The sequence below is a fragment of the Dromiciops gliroides genome, chromosome 6 (assembly GCF_019393635.1).
Source record: "Dromiciops gliroides isolate mDroGli1 chromosome 6, mDroGli1.pri, whole genome shotgun sequence".
In the NCBI taxonomy this organism is placed as follows: domain Eukaryota; kingdom Metazoa; phylum Chordata; class Mammalia; order Microbiotheria; family Microbiotheriidae; genus Dromiciops; species Dromiciops gliroides.
This window is the reverse complement of record NC_057866.1, coordinates 63,306,272-63,324,291: the sequence shown is the minus strand read 5'-3', so window position 1 is coordinate 63,324,291 and position 18,020 is coordinate 63,306,272. Positions and strand designations below refer to the sequence as shown.

General features: G+C 34.2%; 1 protein-coding gene across 6 annotated transcripts in view; it reads left to right on the top strand.

Annotated features, from left to right (window-relative positions):
- The window catches only part of PCDH7 (protocadherin 7), a 516,602-nt gene that overhangs the window by 55,525 nt on the left and 443,057 nt on the right, over positions 1 to 18,020 (top strand). Inside the window, exon 2 of one of the 6 annotated variants that reach the window (XM_043970278.1) lies at positions 14,652 to 16,692. The exons of the other annotated variants lie outside the window; for them this stretch is intronic. Within the exon in view, the coding sequence (XP_043826213.1) occupies positions 14,652 to 14,729 (78 nt within the window). The 3' untranslated portion in view covers positions 14,730 to 16,692. Of the gene's footprint in view, positions 1 to 14,651; positions 16,693 to 18,020 lie in introns of those variants that run through there. 6 annotated transcript variants of the gene reach the window in all.

Genomic DNA, 18,020 nt, shown 5'->3' with positions numbered 1-18,020 from the left:
TTTCTTTAGTTAATGTGTTTTAATGAAGACTGTATGACACTGGGCAAGTCATTAACTTCTCATTGCTTAGGCAACTCTCTGGCTATAAATTGCAAATAAGATGACGTCCTGCATGGGGAGGAGTTTCTTTCCTTGAGAGTATACCGATGAAATCATAGGTCTGATCCCTAAACCAGACACAAACTCTCTGTGCGTCTCTCCTGTGCTCCACATATCTAAAACTAGATGTCAGAGATAATTTCTTAATCTGCATTGGTGAAAGGGGTTCCACAGCAGGAATTCTCAACATTGATGAAATGGATTCCCACCCACTGAGGTCTCTCTTTAAATGTGTATTTGTATAAGGCCTTTTCTGATTTGAAAAGCCCCCCTTAAACTAATTTTATCTTGACATACTTCTTCTCTAAAGTAATATAAAAATCTTCATTTAATAAGTGTATGAAGACTTTGTGGTCTGTAAGAGGACCATGGCATTCCAGAGTATTGATTTTTATGGTGTTAAAAGGTGAAAGATCTGGTGTTAATGGTCCAGAAGAGAATTGGGTTTCAGATTGTACACTATAAGTAGGTTTGGCTTTTTGTGAAACATGACTGGCTTTTAAAGCAGTGAAAGTAATTGTTATGTCTTAGATAATTTCTAGTGTGCAAACTTTGGAAGATTAATTTAAAGCAGATTCTGTGTAATTAATTATGCATGCAAAGGAGAAAAAGTGCCAACTGGTTTGAAAAACAGGTAGAATTCATGGGTAATGTTTACAGAAGCCCAGAAGTATACCCTCTGTTTGCGAATTGTTTATGAGTAAAGTTTAGAAATTCAATTCAGTCTGATGAAAATTTTAATAACATTCCAGCCTTTCCAAAAACATGTTTCTTTTTACTTGTAGAATCTGGTTGGTGTTATCTAAGGATTTGTAGTCTGTTACCTTCAACATACTGAGATTCTTTTACATCTTGTGTTTGAGCTTCCTTACATTCAGACACTACTCACAGATTGTGAGTTATGATGCCACAAAAGGACCAAAATCCAACACATGCAATGCTTTGGCAATTTTATGTTTCTGTATAGTCCATCAAATGTTGACAATACAGTGCAATAACTACAATAGACATAGCTTGAAGAGGTATAATAATGATCATCCTTCATTGTCCCCTTCTGCTGTTGAAGTGTTTTTTCAATTTAATGACCTTTAGTAAATGCATCGAAAATAACATTTTGATTAGGTGATTATCATGTGGAAAACTCTACAGAACTAAGTCCAAGTGTATCTTTGGAAACTAATCATAGGTGCATTGGATTCATTGACTTAAACCAATCTGTCATAGTCAACTTTTAATTTGTTTCCACGTGTTTTTCTTATTTCATGCACTTGAATGAGACTCTGACCTGCAAAGGAGTAGGAAATGTATTTTGCAATATATGTTTGCTCTGTTTTCTAACAACATAAGTATTTTGCTTAAGCAGATTTGCTAGAAAGTGACAGCTTTGAAAAATTGGACAGAGGAGCTGCTGGAAGCATTTTAGTTCCAGGCAATCTAAATAGTGCAGAAGGGGAAAATGAAATATCACCGTATTTTAAAGATGACAGTTTTGTCAAAGATTCCTTTTCACTCTTTGGCTTAAAACAAATTGAGTAAATCAAGTATATCTGTTTAAAATGTGTGTGTATGTGTGTGTGTGTGTGTGTGTGTGTCTTATGTTCACCGAGGAACCACTTTCTTCAAAGTGTTTTCTTTGCATCAAATAAAATTTTATCTTAATAAATGCAAAATATTTTTGAGAGAATATAATTTTCTTGGCTTAATTATCAGTTGAACACATTGTCAGATCATAGCAAACTTTCCCAGCACTGTGGCATCTTAAAGAACTAGGGGAACCTGGTGAGCTTTAAATTACAGGTGAACATGTCCTCGTGGCAACATTTCAGTTCTATTGAAATAGAAGTAATTTTTAAAAGTCTGATCAATGTTTTTTTCAGAAGTTTGCAAAACTGGAAAAAAAATCAAATAACTCAAAGACAAGATTGGAATGCAGAACATAATAACATTAAAAAAGACTTGCCTTTTTCTAACTTTCTTTTTTAAATAAAATGTGCTGGTATCCTGAAGAATATTTCTGGTGAGTGTGCAAATAAATGGCTGAATAAAGGTGTGGCAAAGCCTAACTTTTGTAAGAGAAGAGAAGATTAGTAAGAAATCTGGACACTACTACTTGAAGAGATCTATCATATTTGAGGGGGTGAAAAACAGTAAAAAAAATCATAGAATTTCAAATATTGCAAGCACTATGAGATTGCTCTCTCTTACTTTCAATATGTATTAAATATATATGTGAGTGCATATACATGTGCACATATGTATGCAAAATGTGTATATGAAACTATTTTTCCTTCCCTTTGAATATCAGTTTCTAATAGTTCTAAAAAAAAAAAGCACAAGTTATTGTTAGAAAAGTGTTTCCCAGCCTGTCAAATCCTCGGATTTACTTTGTGATCCATCATTTCAAAGAAACTATTGGTTCCTTGTGACTTTCAGGCTCTAAAAAATAATCTGCCAAATTTTAGACCTCCATTTTATTCTCATTTTCAGATGTGCCTCGATAGCTTTGGCAGCATCATTTAAATAATTATGTAGTTTAGATGTAATTTGTTCAAATCATCTTTGACAAGATTAAAGTGATCATGCTTAAGTGTAAAAAAGCAATTTGCTTTCATATAATGTCGAATATGCCTCCATTTTATTAATTCTCTCTTCACTTGGGTGCTTTATTTGTCTGGCATTTTATAACACACACTGAGGTTACCAAAATGTGTACTACCCAATGAAGGTACAAAATGGTGGATTTTCTCCTCATTGTTACCAAAGACACAAAACAATGATCTAATGTATTTATATAACTCTTCTCAGGATCCTTCAGCTTTTCAAATGAATTTTGGTGTCATTTATAGGAATCATGGGATTCATGGTGTGATTTGGCCAATAGCCATTGTTTCAGCCATCCTCTTAACAATTAGAAAGCATCAACTTATTTCCATCATATTACTGCAGGCTTAATTTTATTTCATATCCAGTATGGCAAAGGTCACTTTATTTTAGCCACCACATTTTTTCCTTTTTGTGCTTGTATTCTTCTATATCTTATATTAAGTATCATAAAAAATGTTCTGCTTCCATTAACAAAAAGTAAGTGGAAAACAAAAAGCCAATTATTTGCAACACATAAAATCCTTATGATAATTCGGTCGACTTTAATTAAACCAATACATCACACTGTGCTTTATAAGACAAAGGAAAAGCAAATAATCCTTTTTAAGAAAGTCCATATTGCTTTTTGATGAAGTACTTCAAAACTTGCAACTTATTTAAAAGCAGAACCAAGAGGCACCATTTAAAATCTCATGTAAAAAAGAAAACTTGTTTAATAGTTTCAAAAAAGATGTGGTTGAAAAATTAAGGAAACTATTCTTGTGTCTGACATATTATATTCATATTTTATAGAAAATATATATTTACATATACATACTTGATTTTGAGCTCTTTTTGGAGATCTCAGAGACCTGATTGTTGGTAATGTCATGATTCAAGAGCACTAAGTAGACTTTTCACACTCTGACTTTGCACTCCACAGCTGGGCTACACAGCTGGGATCTTCAGGGACAAGATAAATTTGTTATTTGCTTTTAGTCACTGCACACTCAGCTCCACTACTCCCTTGAGGTGTCATGCTCTGATTTAAATGGAAAGTGCACTGGAATGGGAAGCCCTAACCACTTGTCCTTTCTCTAGGTCCCAGTTTGCTCATCTGTAAATGAAAAAGTATGACCAGATATCAAAGGTCACTTTCATTTCTTAAATATGTGTGTATGTATTCTATTTAACTAAAATTTTACCCACCACCAAAATATGTAAACAGATTCACACAACATTTAAATCGGTAATTTCATTAAAAAACAAATGTTTTCCAACAATCCCATGGGATCTTAAAAACAAAGATCATAATAAATTATATTGAGAGTGAATTGCATTAAACGAATCAATTGTCTTATTGTGAAATATTGCCTTAATTTGCTTGTTGAGAATGACCAGAAATAGTTTGGGTAGCGACAGTTTTTATATTTTTGCATTTTTGCATTTTTATATATTATATTTTATTTTTTATATTTTTAGATCATGGTAGCTGGGAACTTTATCCATTTCTTCAAGTAAGTGTAGAAATGTTATATGAATAACAGATTAAAATTACAGTCTGCTTGGTTTAGAGTATAGAACTGGGAATAATTGGCAGAAGTTGGAGAAAGAGGTAGATTTAGATGTGACAGAAACAAAAACTTTCAAAAAATTGAAGCTCACCCAATGTGGAATGGGCTACCTTAGGAAGTAGTAGTTTTCTCCTTATTGTTGTTATTCAGCTGTTTCAGTCATGTCTAACTCTTCATGGTCCCCCAGGTCCCCTTTTTTTTAATTTTTTTTTTGTTTTCTTGGCAAAGTTATTGGACTAATTTGCCATTTCCTTCTCCACCTCATTTTACAGATGAGAGAACTGAGGCAAACAGGGTTAAATGATTTCTCAGTGTCACAAAATTAGTAAGTGCTTGAGTCCGCATTTGAACTCATCTTCCTGACTCCAGACTAGGTAGCTGGATGTCCATTTGTCAATAATGAAGCATCAATCAACAAATATTTAAGTGCCTTCTATGGTGTCAGGTGTTGGTCTAGGAACCAAGTACAATGAATGAAACACTCTCTACCTTCGAGGAACTTGCATTCCAACAGAAGAAACAAGGGGGGAGGTAAAGAGAAGTAAACAAGCATTTATTTATATAGTACTTACTATGTACTGGTACTGTACTAAATGCTTTACAAATATTAGCTCCTTTTATCCGCATAACGACTTTGTGAAATAAGTGCTGTTACTAATTCTATAGTTGAGGAAGGTGAAGTACACAGACACTGACTTGTTATAAAGATCATGATATTTGGGATTTGGGTCTTCCTCACTTCAGATCCATACTCTCTGCATTGCACTACCTAGCTGCCTCAAATAAATAACTACATATAAGTATATACTTAAAGAATAGAAAATAAATAATAAGTGATTAAAGTAATTTTAGAAGGGTCCCCTAGATGCTGCAGGGATCAGAAAAATCTTCATGTAGAAAATTGAGCTTGGGCTGCATCTTGATGGAAGAGAGGGATTTTATGAGGTGGAGTTGAAGAAACTGCATTTCAGGCATGGGGGAAGGACTTATTTTTGTGTATGAGGAATGGAAAGGTAGCCATTTTGGTTGGATTTCAGTAGGTGAGAGAAGGAGTGAAATGAACAATGAACGGGGAAATTTTGGTGGTAGGTTGTGAAGGGCTTTAAAGGCTAAACAGAAGAATTCTATTTGATGCAAGAGGCAATAGGGAGCTATTGGAGTTTAAATAGAGGAGTTAATTCCTGCTCTTAAGGAAAACCACTTTAGTAGCAGGGTGGAGAATGGACTGAAATGGGGATATGAGAGAGCAATTAAAAAAGCTATTGAGGGAGCAGCTAGTTGATGCAGTGGATAAAGCACTGGCCCTGCCTTCACGAGAACCCGAGTTCAAATCCATCCTCAGACATTTGACACTAGCTGTGTGACCTTGGGCAAGTAACTTAACCCTCATTGCCATGCAAAAAAAGCTATTGAAATATATCTGAAATAAATGAAGGCCCAAACGAAGCTAGTAGCAGTGGGAGTCGAGAGGAATTATATACAGGAGAGATTATAGAGGTAAAAATGGTAAGATTTAGCAACTAATTAAATACGTGGGGTGAGAGCAAGGGTTCTTGAGTAATGCCAAGATTAAGAACTTGGGAGATTTCAAGAATGATGGTGTTTTTGACAGGAACAAAGATATTCTGAAAAGGCAAAGTTCGGAAGGGCTGGGCAGCGGGGTGGGTCTGTGGGGGAGTAAGTTCTGTTTTGGATGTGTTGAGTTTGAGATGTCTCCTGAACATCCAGTTTGAAATTTCCCATAGAAATATGGTGATGGAGGACAGAAATTCAGGGGAGAGACCACAGGCTGGATATATTGATTTTTTTTTCCCCCGGGGCAATGAGGGTTAAGTGACTTGCCCAGGGTCTCACAGCTAGTACGTGTCCAGTGTCCTAGGCTGAATTTGAACTCAAGTGCTCCTGAATCCAGGGCTGGTGCTTTATTCACTGTGCCACATAGCTGCCCCCGGATATATTGATTTTTGAAATATTGGCACAGGGACTGTTGTATTTTGGATTCTTGTTTAGGTACAGATGGGGCTAGAATGGTCTCTAAGGCTCTTTTCCATTCTGAGACAGTGATTCTGTAGCAAGGAAAGTAGAAACCCCAGATTGGTGATCTCGTCCTATCTTACATTTTCTTATTTCTTTCCAAGTCACACTTTGTTTCTTTTGACATTGACTATGTCCACTTACTGGAGGACTTATCTGTCACCAAAAAACTTTGACTTTCCATTTCTCTCTTGCATACTCCAGAAAAGCTCAAAAGTCTTGAGGCAGATGATTGCAATTTCAGTGGCATTTAAGGACACCAGTGCTTGTTATTCACATCATCTTCTCATTAACATGAAGTCCCTGTTTCTCTCAGACATCTTATTTCTTTGGCACATGAGTACTGGCCAGTATTGCTTTTTATTCTCCAAGAAGACCAAGATTGCAGACTGAAGAGTATAATGACTATGGATTGAGTTTGTAACATTTTATGTCCTTATTATGGATTTTAAAGATGAGAATGGATTAATTTTGGACGCTTTTCCATTCCAATTACAACTATGGCCAAAAGGAGAAAAAAAAAAGGTAGTATAATTTTAGTGCTATGAGCCATTCAAATGTTATTCACTTTGAGAAGGCATAATAGTACATTTGGCTTCCTCTTCTCTACAGATTCACTCTGATTTAGCTAATCTATGAAGGTAACATTTATTTAAGAAGAAAATATAGATAGATAAACATAACTGCATATCCCAACACACATGATTTATCTCCTTTAGCCATGATGTTCCAAGGTCGTAAAATATTTATAAATTTGTTATTAATAATTTTGGACATGTACAATAGGTCTATTTGTCATTGCAGAAGTTTGACTACAAATTTCTAACTGGTCCTGCATTACACAGATTCTTCTACTTATAAAGTTAAGGTTAAGGTAAAAATGTGTGAGAAAACATAGGGCCTAGGTGCCATTTGTTTCCCAAGCTATCTTTTCTCCTTCTTACCCTCTGCATAAGCTCATACATTTCTTCCTCTACACAGTTGCAAACTTTCCTCCCACCTACTTGAAATACTCTACACCTTATCTCTGCTTAGGTAAATTCTGCCAAACCTTTAAAGTCTACTTCAAGCACTCTCCTTACCAGTTCAGGCAACACTGCTAGCTCTTTCACCTAACCTTTTAAGATACTTGAAAGGCTATTTCTCATTTGTGATGTAAGATTTACTTACTTATAAATTATCTTTTTAAATAAAAATCTACCTTCTTTCCCCTAAAATGTCAGTTCTTGCATACCAGTATGGGGTTTTCTAGTTCACTACATTTCCCAGAATGCCCAACACAGCTTTTTTGATTATAGATTAAGAAACAACTGTGTCCTAAAGTCGAGGAAAAAGATACTGCTCAGTAGGTTTGTTTGTTTGTTTGTTTGTTTTTTGACATCTTCTCTTGTGTGGACAGGTCAGTAACTGTCCTTTGACCTCGAAGGGGTTTATTTCTGAAGGATAAAGTTAGTGTTACTAGCATTTCACATCTCTGCTTAGCCTTATATGTATAAATTATTTAGCAGTCATTCCCATACATGCTTTGGTAAAAATCAGACTTAGGTCATTTTCATCACTCACTTTGAAATAAGGAGTAACTGTCAAGCTTTGTTAAAGTTGATTTTTTGGTAATTCATGATATAAAGCTAAAAGCTGTGCAGTTCTGCAGTTCTATAATATATTTGTTTATCAAAGCAAATCATAATTGCTTGAATTTTTTTATTATATAGGCAGATTCTCCTTTTGGCAACACAACAAAGATGGAAATGTTTGTCATCAAGCTAATGTCTAATTGGCTGACTGTTCTGTTTTGTTTTTAACATTCAGGAATAACAGTTTAAAACAATGAACAATAAAATAATCTTCCCTTTTTCTTTTCAAAGTTTTCAAATATTTCATTAAAACCCATGCTCACCTCAACCAGAATCTCTGATTTTAATTTAAAGGTTGGTTCAATCTTATCTGAGTATGAGTGTGCGTAGTATGGTGTGGAAGAAATTATCAAGGCTGGCATCCCATGCTTACTGTGTATGCCCAAGAAATTTACCTATCCTTTCTGACCTTCAGTTTCCTTATCTGTAAAATGGGACTATCTATTTTGTGGGTTGTTATACAAAAACAGCCTTATATACTTTGAGGGGCTATGTAAATGTGTGCTATTATTTTTATCAAGTATCTTATGAAAAAATTGAGAAATGAACAAGCACCTTGTTTAAATAAGTTCTGTGAGGTAGGTACTATTATTTTCATGTTACAGATAAAGAAAGCAAGGCTTTAGAGATGTTAATTATCTCCCCAAAGGTCAAACATGCCCTTTCAGTGTCAGTGGTTAGATTTGAACTTAAGTCCACATTTGAAAAATCAAGTGAGAATCCATACAATAAACTTTGTATGTGGAACTTTTTTCCACAGTAATGGAGGAAATTGAGGTGAAAGGTTTAAAGGTCAAAGATTTTTAAAAAGCCATCTCTATAGCTACAGAAGAATTGGACTCAATAAAATGATTGGATTCACCACAGTCTTTCTCTTCATGGTTATGCGGAGCAGAAATATAGAATTTTCTTGTATAGTCATTTTAAAAAATGGCTCTTTCAAAGGAAAACTGCCCAAATCTCCAGTTGTGTGCAATTCTAACTTTACTCATACAAAAAGCCAAGACACAGAAAGTGGATTCTTCAGCAATATTCTGTGTGGGATGACTGACTTCATGCCTATGGTGGTGGTTACTTTTAACATTCTCATGGTGCTGGAAAAGAGAGAATTTCTCTTGTCATTCTATGACAGGTAATGACACAGAATAGGGTAGAGAGTTGCCAAATTGTGACTTTTTGGTCTAAAACAACTATTGTAGCATATTTATTCCCTAAGATATATTGGTCATAGATTTATTTTTAAGGTTATAAGTGTCTTAGGAGGGATTGCAGTTGTGCTGCATATACACACATACATATACTTATATGTATGTGTGTATATATATGTGTGTGTGTGTGTGTGTGTATATATGTGTGTGTGTGTGTGTATATATGTATATATATATATATATATATATATATATATATATATATATATATATATATATATATATAAAATGTTGCTTTTCAGGTAACAGATTTTTTCTAGTTAAATTAGAGATATTACCATATATTGAGATTTAAAATATTTTTAAACATCTGTTTTACATGACTTTTCCAAAGTTATTTATACTGATATTTTTTTTAAAAGGTGATATAAATTTTGTCATCCTTATTTCCAAAGAAGAACTTGCTATGTGTGAAATACTGTGTGTGATTTTTCTGTTGAATATAAAATTCCTTCTAGTCAGGTATAACAAAAATAGTTCAAGCAAGGTTGAAAAAGAAAAATAAGAGACTGAAATGTAGTGGGGAATAAGGCTATGGGAAGAAAGTAAATGATACCATAATAAAAAATATAATCAGGTGAAAAATTGTTCAAAATTCATTGACTATTGTGTGAACAAATAAAAATGTTTTCATACTATCATGTGAAAAATAAAAATATTTTCAAACCTAATGAAGTTTGAAGTATGAACATTAAATGTGAAATAATATGGGATATTCAGCAATATCCAAAGTATATGAATAGCCACCCAAAATTAAATATTTAGAATAAATTTAGCCATTGATGTATCCTTGGCCATTGCCAGTCATCTGTCTTCCCACTGGACTTCAATGTCTCTGGAAGAGAGAGTGAGATTGATGACTATCCAGCTATGTCCCACTCATATCCAATTCACCTGCAAGTTCAGACATCAGGCTCATGATATCATTGGTTCCCTTCAAGAAGGAAGGACAAACATGTGGGGACCAATTTTTAATTGGGGAGCGCTAGTTAAGCGGCTTGCCGCAATATTGGGGAAAGGAAGGAGACGGGCAGCCTCCCTCAGAAGAGAACAAGATTTATTTTAACAAGAACGAACTTAAAAAAAAAAAAACACAAACAGGATCAGTAGGATCAAGGGAAAGGAAATAAAATGGGGAAAGGGAAATGATAATACCTGAAAAAATACCATCTCCCAGGAATCAGCTGAGAATATGCAGCAGAACGCCTGTCCCTGTCGCTTTCCAGCTTCCACCTAGAATGCCCAATTATCCTCCCCCAAACCTAGAAACTCCCCACACAGCCCCAGCCAATGGGATGGCCGCTCTGACAGTCACATGACTGCCCTCACTAGGCTTCTAATCATAATTTTGCCAGGCCCATGTAGGCTTCGGCGAGTGGTGATGACGTATGGTGCCAGAGCCCTGACAACAGCTACAACCAGTGGGTGGAGCACCATGCGGTTTGCAGAGCCCCAGGCCAGTGCAGGCAGAGGCATAAAAACCTCAAATAACAATTAATTCTTTACAAACAGCAACAACAAGAAGTTTTGGTGGTCTACAAAAAAAGAAATTTCTGAAAATGTTTAGGTTTCTCCTATACATTATGTATTTAGAAATGGAATGCATACATCCCCCCCCCCCTTTTTGGCTAGGATAAATGAAAAAAATATGCTAAGCTATCAGAAACTTATTTCCGAATACAGGATGGTAGAGTTAGTTTATAACAGAAGTCAGTAAACAAGAGTTAGTGTTGTATAGTGTTGGATTTGAAAGATGTGGATTTGAATTCTGCTTCTGAATGATTGTGTGAAAAAAGGTACTTGACATCTCTGAACCTCCATTTGCTCATATGTAAAATCATGATGATTTCTATCACATGGTTGTTAGAATGTATTCATAACTTTTAAAATCTTGAACTATACAATTATTAACTATTATATTTATTAAATTTGTGCTTACATGTTTATTAACAAGGGAAAAAATGCTCTTGAGGGGTATAAATAAGCCAAAAGAGGAACAAGTAATCCTTTTGGTTGTGAAGGGTTTTAAAAGCCAAGGAAAGGAATTTCTATTTAATCCTAGGGTCAGTAAGGTTTAATAAATTAGAGAATGACTTGGTCAGATCTAAGTTTAAGGGAAATAACTTTGAGAACATTATAAAGGAAGAACTGAAGTTGAGAAAGACTTGAAGCTGGGAGAGCAATCAAGATGCTTTTATAATAATCAAGGTGAGAGGCAACGAGAGCCTGAACTAAGGTGGTAATTGTCTGAATAGAAAGCCAAGGGATTAGATACTAGAGATATTGGGGAGACAAAAAGAGCAGAATACATGGCGTGAGGGAAAGTGAGGAGTCAAATATAGTACTAACACTACCAACATTGGTATAGTGTTGGTATCATTGATTGAAATTGGGATATTCATAAAGTAGAAAGATGGAGGGAAGAGGGGACAAGAGAAGAGAATGAAGGAAAATTAGTTCGGTTTTAGACATGCAGAGTTTCAGGTATCTCTTGGGCATCCAAATTGAAATATCTCATAAGTAGTTGGTTGGTCTTTGTCTTCCTTTCTCAAAGAGGACCAAAATGACATCACTATATTCTGGTCAAGATACAGTGTGTCTGGGGCAGCTAGGTGGCACAGTGGATAAGGCACCAGCCTTGGATTCAGGAGGATCTGAGTTCAAATTTGAACTCAGATACTTTACACTTAGTATCTGTGTGACCCTGGCCAAGTCTCTTAACTCTCATTGCCCCTCATGCCAAAAAAAAAAAAAAAAAGTGTGTCTGACTGTGACTAATTAAGGCTAAGTAGGCTTTACCACAGGTGGGGAACAAATAGCCCATATGAACATTCAGAATGGAGACATCTTTAAATTTATACATCACTCATTTTTGTGGTACTGCAATTCTGCTTTGCTCATAGAATGAAATTTGATAATATAGAACTGGAGTTCGGGGGAAGGACTCAAGCTGGATATAGCTGTATCGGTCATATGCAAAGAAAGCCTTTTCACTATATTGCCTTAATCATCCATTAAAGACAAGTGCTATAAGAAGAAAATATGTGACTAATTTTAAAATAAATGATGTCTATTGAATAAAGGATAATCTCAAGAAAAGGTATTAATTCTTCTGAATTAAGAGCATATTGAACATTAATTGTATTAAACTATCTGATTTGAAATATTCTGTTTTATCATAAAAAAATTCAAAAAGATCAAAAGGCTATGGGATCAAATAGAAATTCCTTTCTTTGGCTGTTAAAACCTTTTACAACCTGGCCCCAAGGCCTACCCTACCTTTTCAGAAGAATTATACCCTTCAGGCACTCCATTTGGATCTAATATGCTGATCTTTTCTCTGTTGCTCCAACATGGCCCAACATTTCCCCTCCTTGCCTTTGAACTAGCTATAACTCACACCAAGAATGCATTCCCACCTTATCACCTTCTCATTGAATCTTTGACTTCGTTCAGGATATAGCTTAATCACTGGCTTCTACACAAAGCTATTATTTTTCAATTTTAATTTTTTTTTATGTAATAAATATTTTTATTTATAGTTTTGGGTTCCAATTTTTATCCCTCCTTAACTCCCTGCCCTCCCCCTCCCTGGAGCAGTAAGCAATCAGATGTGGATTATACATGTATAATTATGCAAAGTATTACCATATTTCTCATTTTGTACAAGAAAATTTGATTAAAAGAAAAAAAAAGAAAGTGAAAAATAACATGCTTCAGTCTGTTTCATCAATATCAGTTCTTTCTTCGGAGGTGGATAGTATACTTCATCAGTAGTCTTTTGGAATTATCTTGGATCAATGTATTGTTGAGAAAAGTAAAATCATTCACGGTTCTTCATCAAACACCATTGCTATCTCTGTGCATGATATTCTCTTGGTTCTGCTCACTTCACTATACATCATTTCATACATGTCTTTCCAGGGCTTTCTTCAGTCATCCTGCTTGTCATTTCTGATAGCACAATCATACTCAGTCACCATCATGTACCACAGCTTGTTTAGCCATTCCCCAATTGATGGGCATTCCTTTGATTTCCAATCCTTAGCCATCACAAAAAGAGCTGTTATAAATATTCACAAAGCTATTCTTAATGACCATTGCTAGTGACCTTCTTCCCAAATTCCCTTATAATTATTCTGTCAACAAGCCAACAAAGTTTATCCCCTACTAGATGCCAGCCATGATGTCAAGCTCTGGGGATTTTAAAAAAGAGACAAAAATAGTAATGGCCCTCAAAAAGCATACAATCTAATGGAGATAATAGGTGAAGAACTATATTCATGCAAGGATATTTATTCTGTACATAATTGTGTCATATTATTTTGCCCACAGAATGTAAGCTCCTTCAGAGCTTTGATTTAAAAAAATATTTATCTGTAATACCTAGTTCAGTGTCTAGTCCACAACAAACAATAAATGTTAATTGGTTCTTTAATATTTTAATTTAATATTTACTATTTTAAAATCTTTTATCTCATAAAGTTTTTGTATAATTCTGATTCTTATTTTTTAACATAGATGAAATTTTGATTCTTAAGGGGAGAACATATTATTTAAAATAATGTTTTATCATGTAAACACAAGATGAAAATTACCAGCTAAGGATTGTTCCTCTCAAGTGTGTGTGTGTGTGTGTGTGTGTGTGTGTAGCTAGACATAGATATCTGCTATCAGGTGTGCCTTCAAACTAACAAAAAAATACTCTTGTCCACTGAGTATTCACCAATGTTAGGGAATCATTCTTATTTTAGCAAGAGAGCTAATAGAAATGCAAATGTTAAGTTTAATTTCTATTTGTACTAAGGAGACTATATTGTTGAAATCACAAGGCACCAGGAAGACTTGAAGAACTTTATTGTGATGTCTTTAAAAGGTCATAACATTAGTTCATCTTTGGGAAGGGAAAACTTGGCCTTTTGTAGATGGGCAATGCAAATCAATGAATTGAGTAGATTTCCATAAATGATCAGTGATTATGATTTTTAAAAATGGTTATGTGACTCCATGATATACAAGGACTCATAATGATTAATCCACTTTTATATGCTGTCATTATCTTGAATACATAGGAATCACTTGAGTGGCTGGTTGACAGTTTACCTTCAAATCGATTTTCCTTGTTTTTAAAGGTGTGCAAGTTAAGCTCTACGGTATTACATATTCCAGAAGTCCCATTAAATATAACATTTATCACCTGATTCTAACTTAGAACTTTTATAACAATTCATTGTTTCTTGATCCATGCCATTACTACCAGTACTATTCTAGTATTCTTTCTTGTGAGATTAACCACATTATAAATTCTGTGCATCGATTTTTATTTGTCCCAGGGTTGGTTGTTATGTGAAATGTGAACTGTTGTTCTATATGACTTTAAAAATAGGTTATTAACTATTTCATAAACTTAAAAAGCATTACTTTCTGCCACAACGTGCAGTCCAAAATTTTGAGGTTAGGATAGCAAAACCCTGCTCACATCCCGGTAAAGCAGACATATATTTTTGTATTTTTTGTAGGTGGATTCAGTGCAGACCACGCAACCCTCTGGCCACATTGAGGAATCGTGTAATATGAATGTATGTGCTCGTAAGTGAAAAATTTACGAAGTTCCAACTCTAATATGGGTTGGATCACAATAGACATGAACTTGACTTCTCTATAAAGAAACCGATTCCCAAGAGGCAGAGCCACGGTAGATGATTAGAAGGAAGCTGATTTTGGAGGAAAATAAACAAAACCAAACATACTGCATTACTTTTTTTTTAATCTACAAAAAAGTATCAAATTATGCTTTGCAACATATTGAAAAGCCTCAAACTGCCAACAGTGGAAAAAAGAAAAGTAGAAGGGATGTGAGAAAGGTTTTGCAAACTTAACAATCAAAAAAATAAAAAAAGAACTGGATGCCATCACCCTTAGGAGTGTAAACTTTTGAAATGGGATTCTATTATTCTAGCTATTTAAAAACTTAGAGATGAGTTTGGACATAATTTTATTTGCACTGATTATACCAAGTGGATGTATTTAATACAAACCACCTGAACTTGTGCTAGACCGACAAAGACTATGGAAATGTATACCTCAGCACTGAAATCTGAAACAATCAAACTATCTCATCACTGTTTAAGAAGTCACTAAAGGGAATTCCACAAGCCAAGAAAAGTTACCACAGAAACAGTTAAGGAGTTAAAGAGGACTTGGTCAATTGGAATCTTGTTGAAACATGGTTCATTGTGGTTTCAAAGTAGACTGTGGATATATATAAGGTAAATCCTGATATATGTTAATAGTCATCTTACATAGCCCTAAGTTAAATAGACCGTTAACTCCATAAATTTTCCAGGAAATTTCCTTATTATGTGGATACACAAACATGTGCATATATATTACATACATAAACATATATGTATATGTATGTGTGTGGAGAACAGTGATTTGATTGAAGCAGCAAGAATGTAGAGTGAGGGTTGCCACTTCCCTAGGGCATGCCTGATATTTGCATTAGGGTGGGTAAATGTCATATATGCACATATATTGTATGTACATGTCTGTAGATACAATATATAAAAATGTGAATATGCATATATTTCATATGATGTGATAAATTCATATTATATGATTATGGTGATAGAAACTCCAAAATGAATAAAATGGCCTTTTTTGTGTGTGGTTCTATGCACTTAATATAGGTAAAGGAAGTTTAAAATTTATTAAACAAAAATTGCATGCTAGAAAGCACCTCTTTGCATTACAATTCCCAGATCAGATAAAAATACTGTACAGACATAAATTCTACCTTTTTTGGTGTGTAGGTGAAAGAAAATATACAATTTGAATTCTCAGTATTTGCACCTTACTTTGTTACTTCCAGTGTAAAGAGATGGAGTAAACTGGCCAGCTAGTCATTTCATTCATACCATTTTTATTGTAACCCATAAAAGTAGAGTGTTTCTAAAATTAATGGCAATTTCACATATTCATTACTTAAAGATGAAACACTCTAGCCATTTAAATTAGAAGAAAACCAGAACCTGGAAGAAATTAGGGTGATTTGAAAAAAAGATTGGTCTTCAGAGTAAAAAAAAAATTAGTTGAAATATCAATATGCAGTCTACAATATGAATATTATACTTCCCCAGAATATTTATAGTAAATGTCAAAAGTTGTGTATCATTGCTCTGACACCTGCTGGAAAGAGCTGGTGTCTGTATTCTGATCTAGATTTTTAAAAATTAACTTTAACTAAAAAATTATTGTGTTTCTATTTCCAACCTTTTTTTCCCCTTCAAGTATTTCTGTTAATGCAATGTCATATGGAATTTTTAGAATTTAATTGAATTTTCTATAGTCATCATGTGCCATAATTATTCATTTAGAAGCTATAGTATTTCATTGCTGTTGTACATTAATTTTTTATTATTTTGTATATTATGCCAATAGCTGAATTTTGCCTCCTCTCTATGTGTTAATTAACTTAAATTGGATTTCCTACCTATGGAACTACAGGGGTATTTAAAAAATTTATGCTATTAAAAGAAATTATCAAACTACAAGTTCTGTATGGTTCTATTGTATTATTTTTATGTGAGTAATATATGAAGATTTTAAATAAAAAGTTCACCCCTTTATGGAATGTTTGTCTTTTGTTTAAAGGTCTCTATTTTGAAACATACTGAAGAGTAAAGTCAACCATTTTTTGTTGATTTTGAGAATGTGATGAACACTTATTTAAAATAAGAAGGTAGAAAACATTATTAAGGAGGAAAAAAGGAAACTTAGAACCCTTCTAGAGGCAGTACAATAAGAATACAAAGATTGCTAAGCCAAAAGTCAAGGCCCCAGGGTTCTAGTTTATATGTTATTACTGACTAATTATATGACTTGTTCAAGGTCATATCTGTTTTCTTCATCTACAAGATGAGCAGCTTGGCCTAGATAGATGATCTTTCTGGTTCCTTCTAAAAATTGAGCTGTTTGATTCTAAATGTATTAGATAGATATTAGGGGACATTTACGTGGTAGAGTTGATAAAGCACTAGGCCTGGAGTCAAGAAGAACAACATTCTAATCTTGTTGAAATGGTAGTTATTGTAAAATGCAGGGACATTCAATTAATTTCTTTTTTTTCATGCTTTTATTTCATAGATTTTGATGGAACAAAATTTCTGTAAATCTGAAAGTCCCAACAGAATATTATACTTATTATAGTAAAATGCCCATTAACTTAAATTCTCAAGGAATGTGGTATTATGGCCAATTAGATTTAACTGAAGGTTAACCTCAAATCCCATTCTGCTTTAATTTTTTGAAAGTATTTCCAGAAGGATAATAAAGATCTAATAATCTGTCATGAACCAAGTCCAGTGGCCAAGCCAATATGGTAAACATAATAGAGGTGATGCCTGCTTGCAAGGATTAATTTTATACTTAGAAGGCTGAGAAATTTAGGGAGATGCAAGTCATGATGTATGGATCTCAGTGCAAAGTCTTATAGCCCAACTATTGTATACTTCAAGTTTAAGAAAATTGTGACCAAGAGTTTTTCCATTATATACATAAAAACAACAACAACAACAACCAGGAAACAGCCCCTGTCCTCAGGGAGATTACAACTAGGTTGTCTTATCTCAGGTAGACACAAATGAAGAACAAACAAACAAAAAAATCCACACCACTTAAAATATACCAGTTTAGTTTTGTGTAGCTGTCCTTAGCATTGAGAAGGAATAAAACCTGACAGCAACTTTAAATTAAGGAAAAAAGAAAGGGGAAGGGGATTGTGGATCATGATGCCCACAGAAATTTAGATGCCTGGAAAGCGGATCAGTTGAACATTAGGTATTTTATGAAAAATCCTTTGATAAATATTCACTTAAAATGCAGTG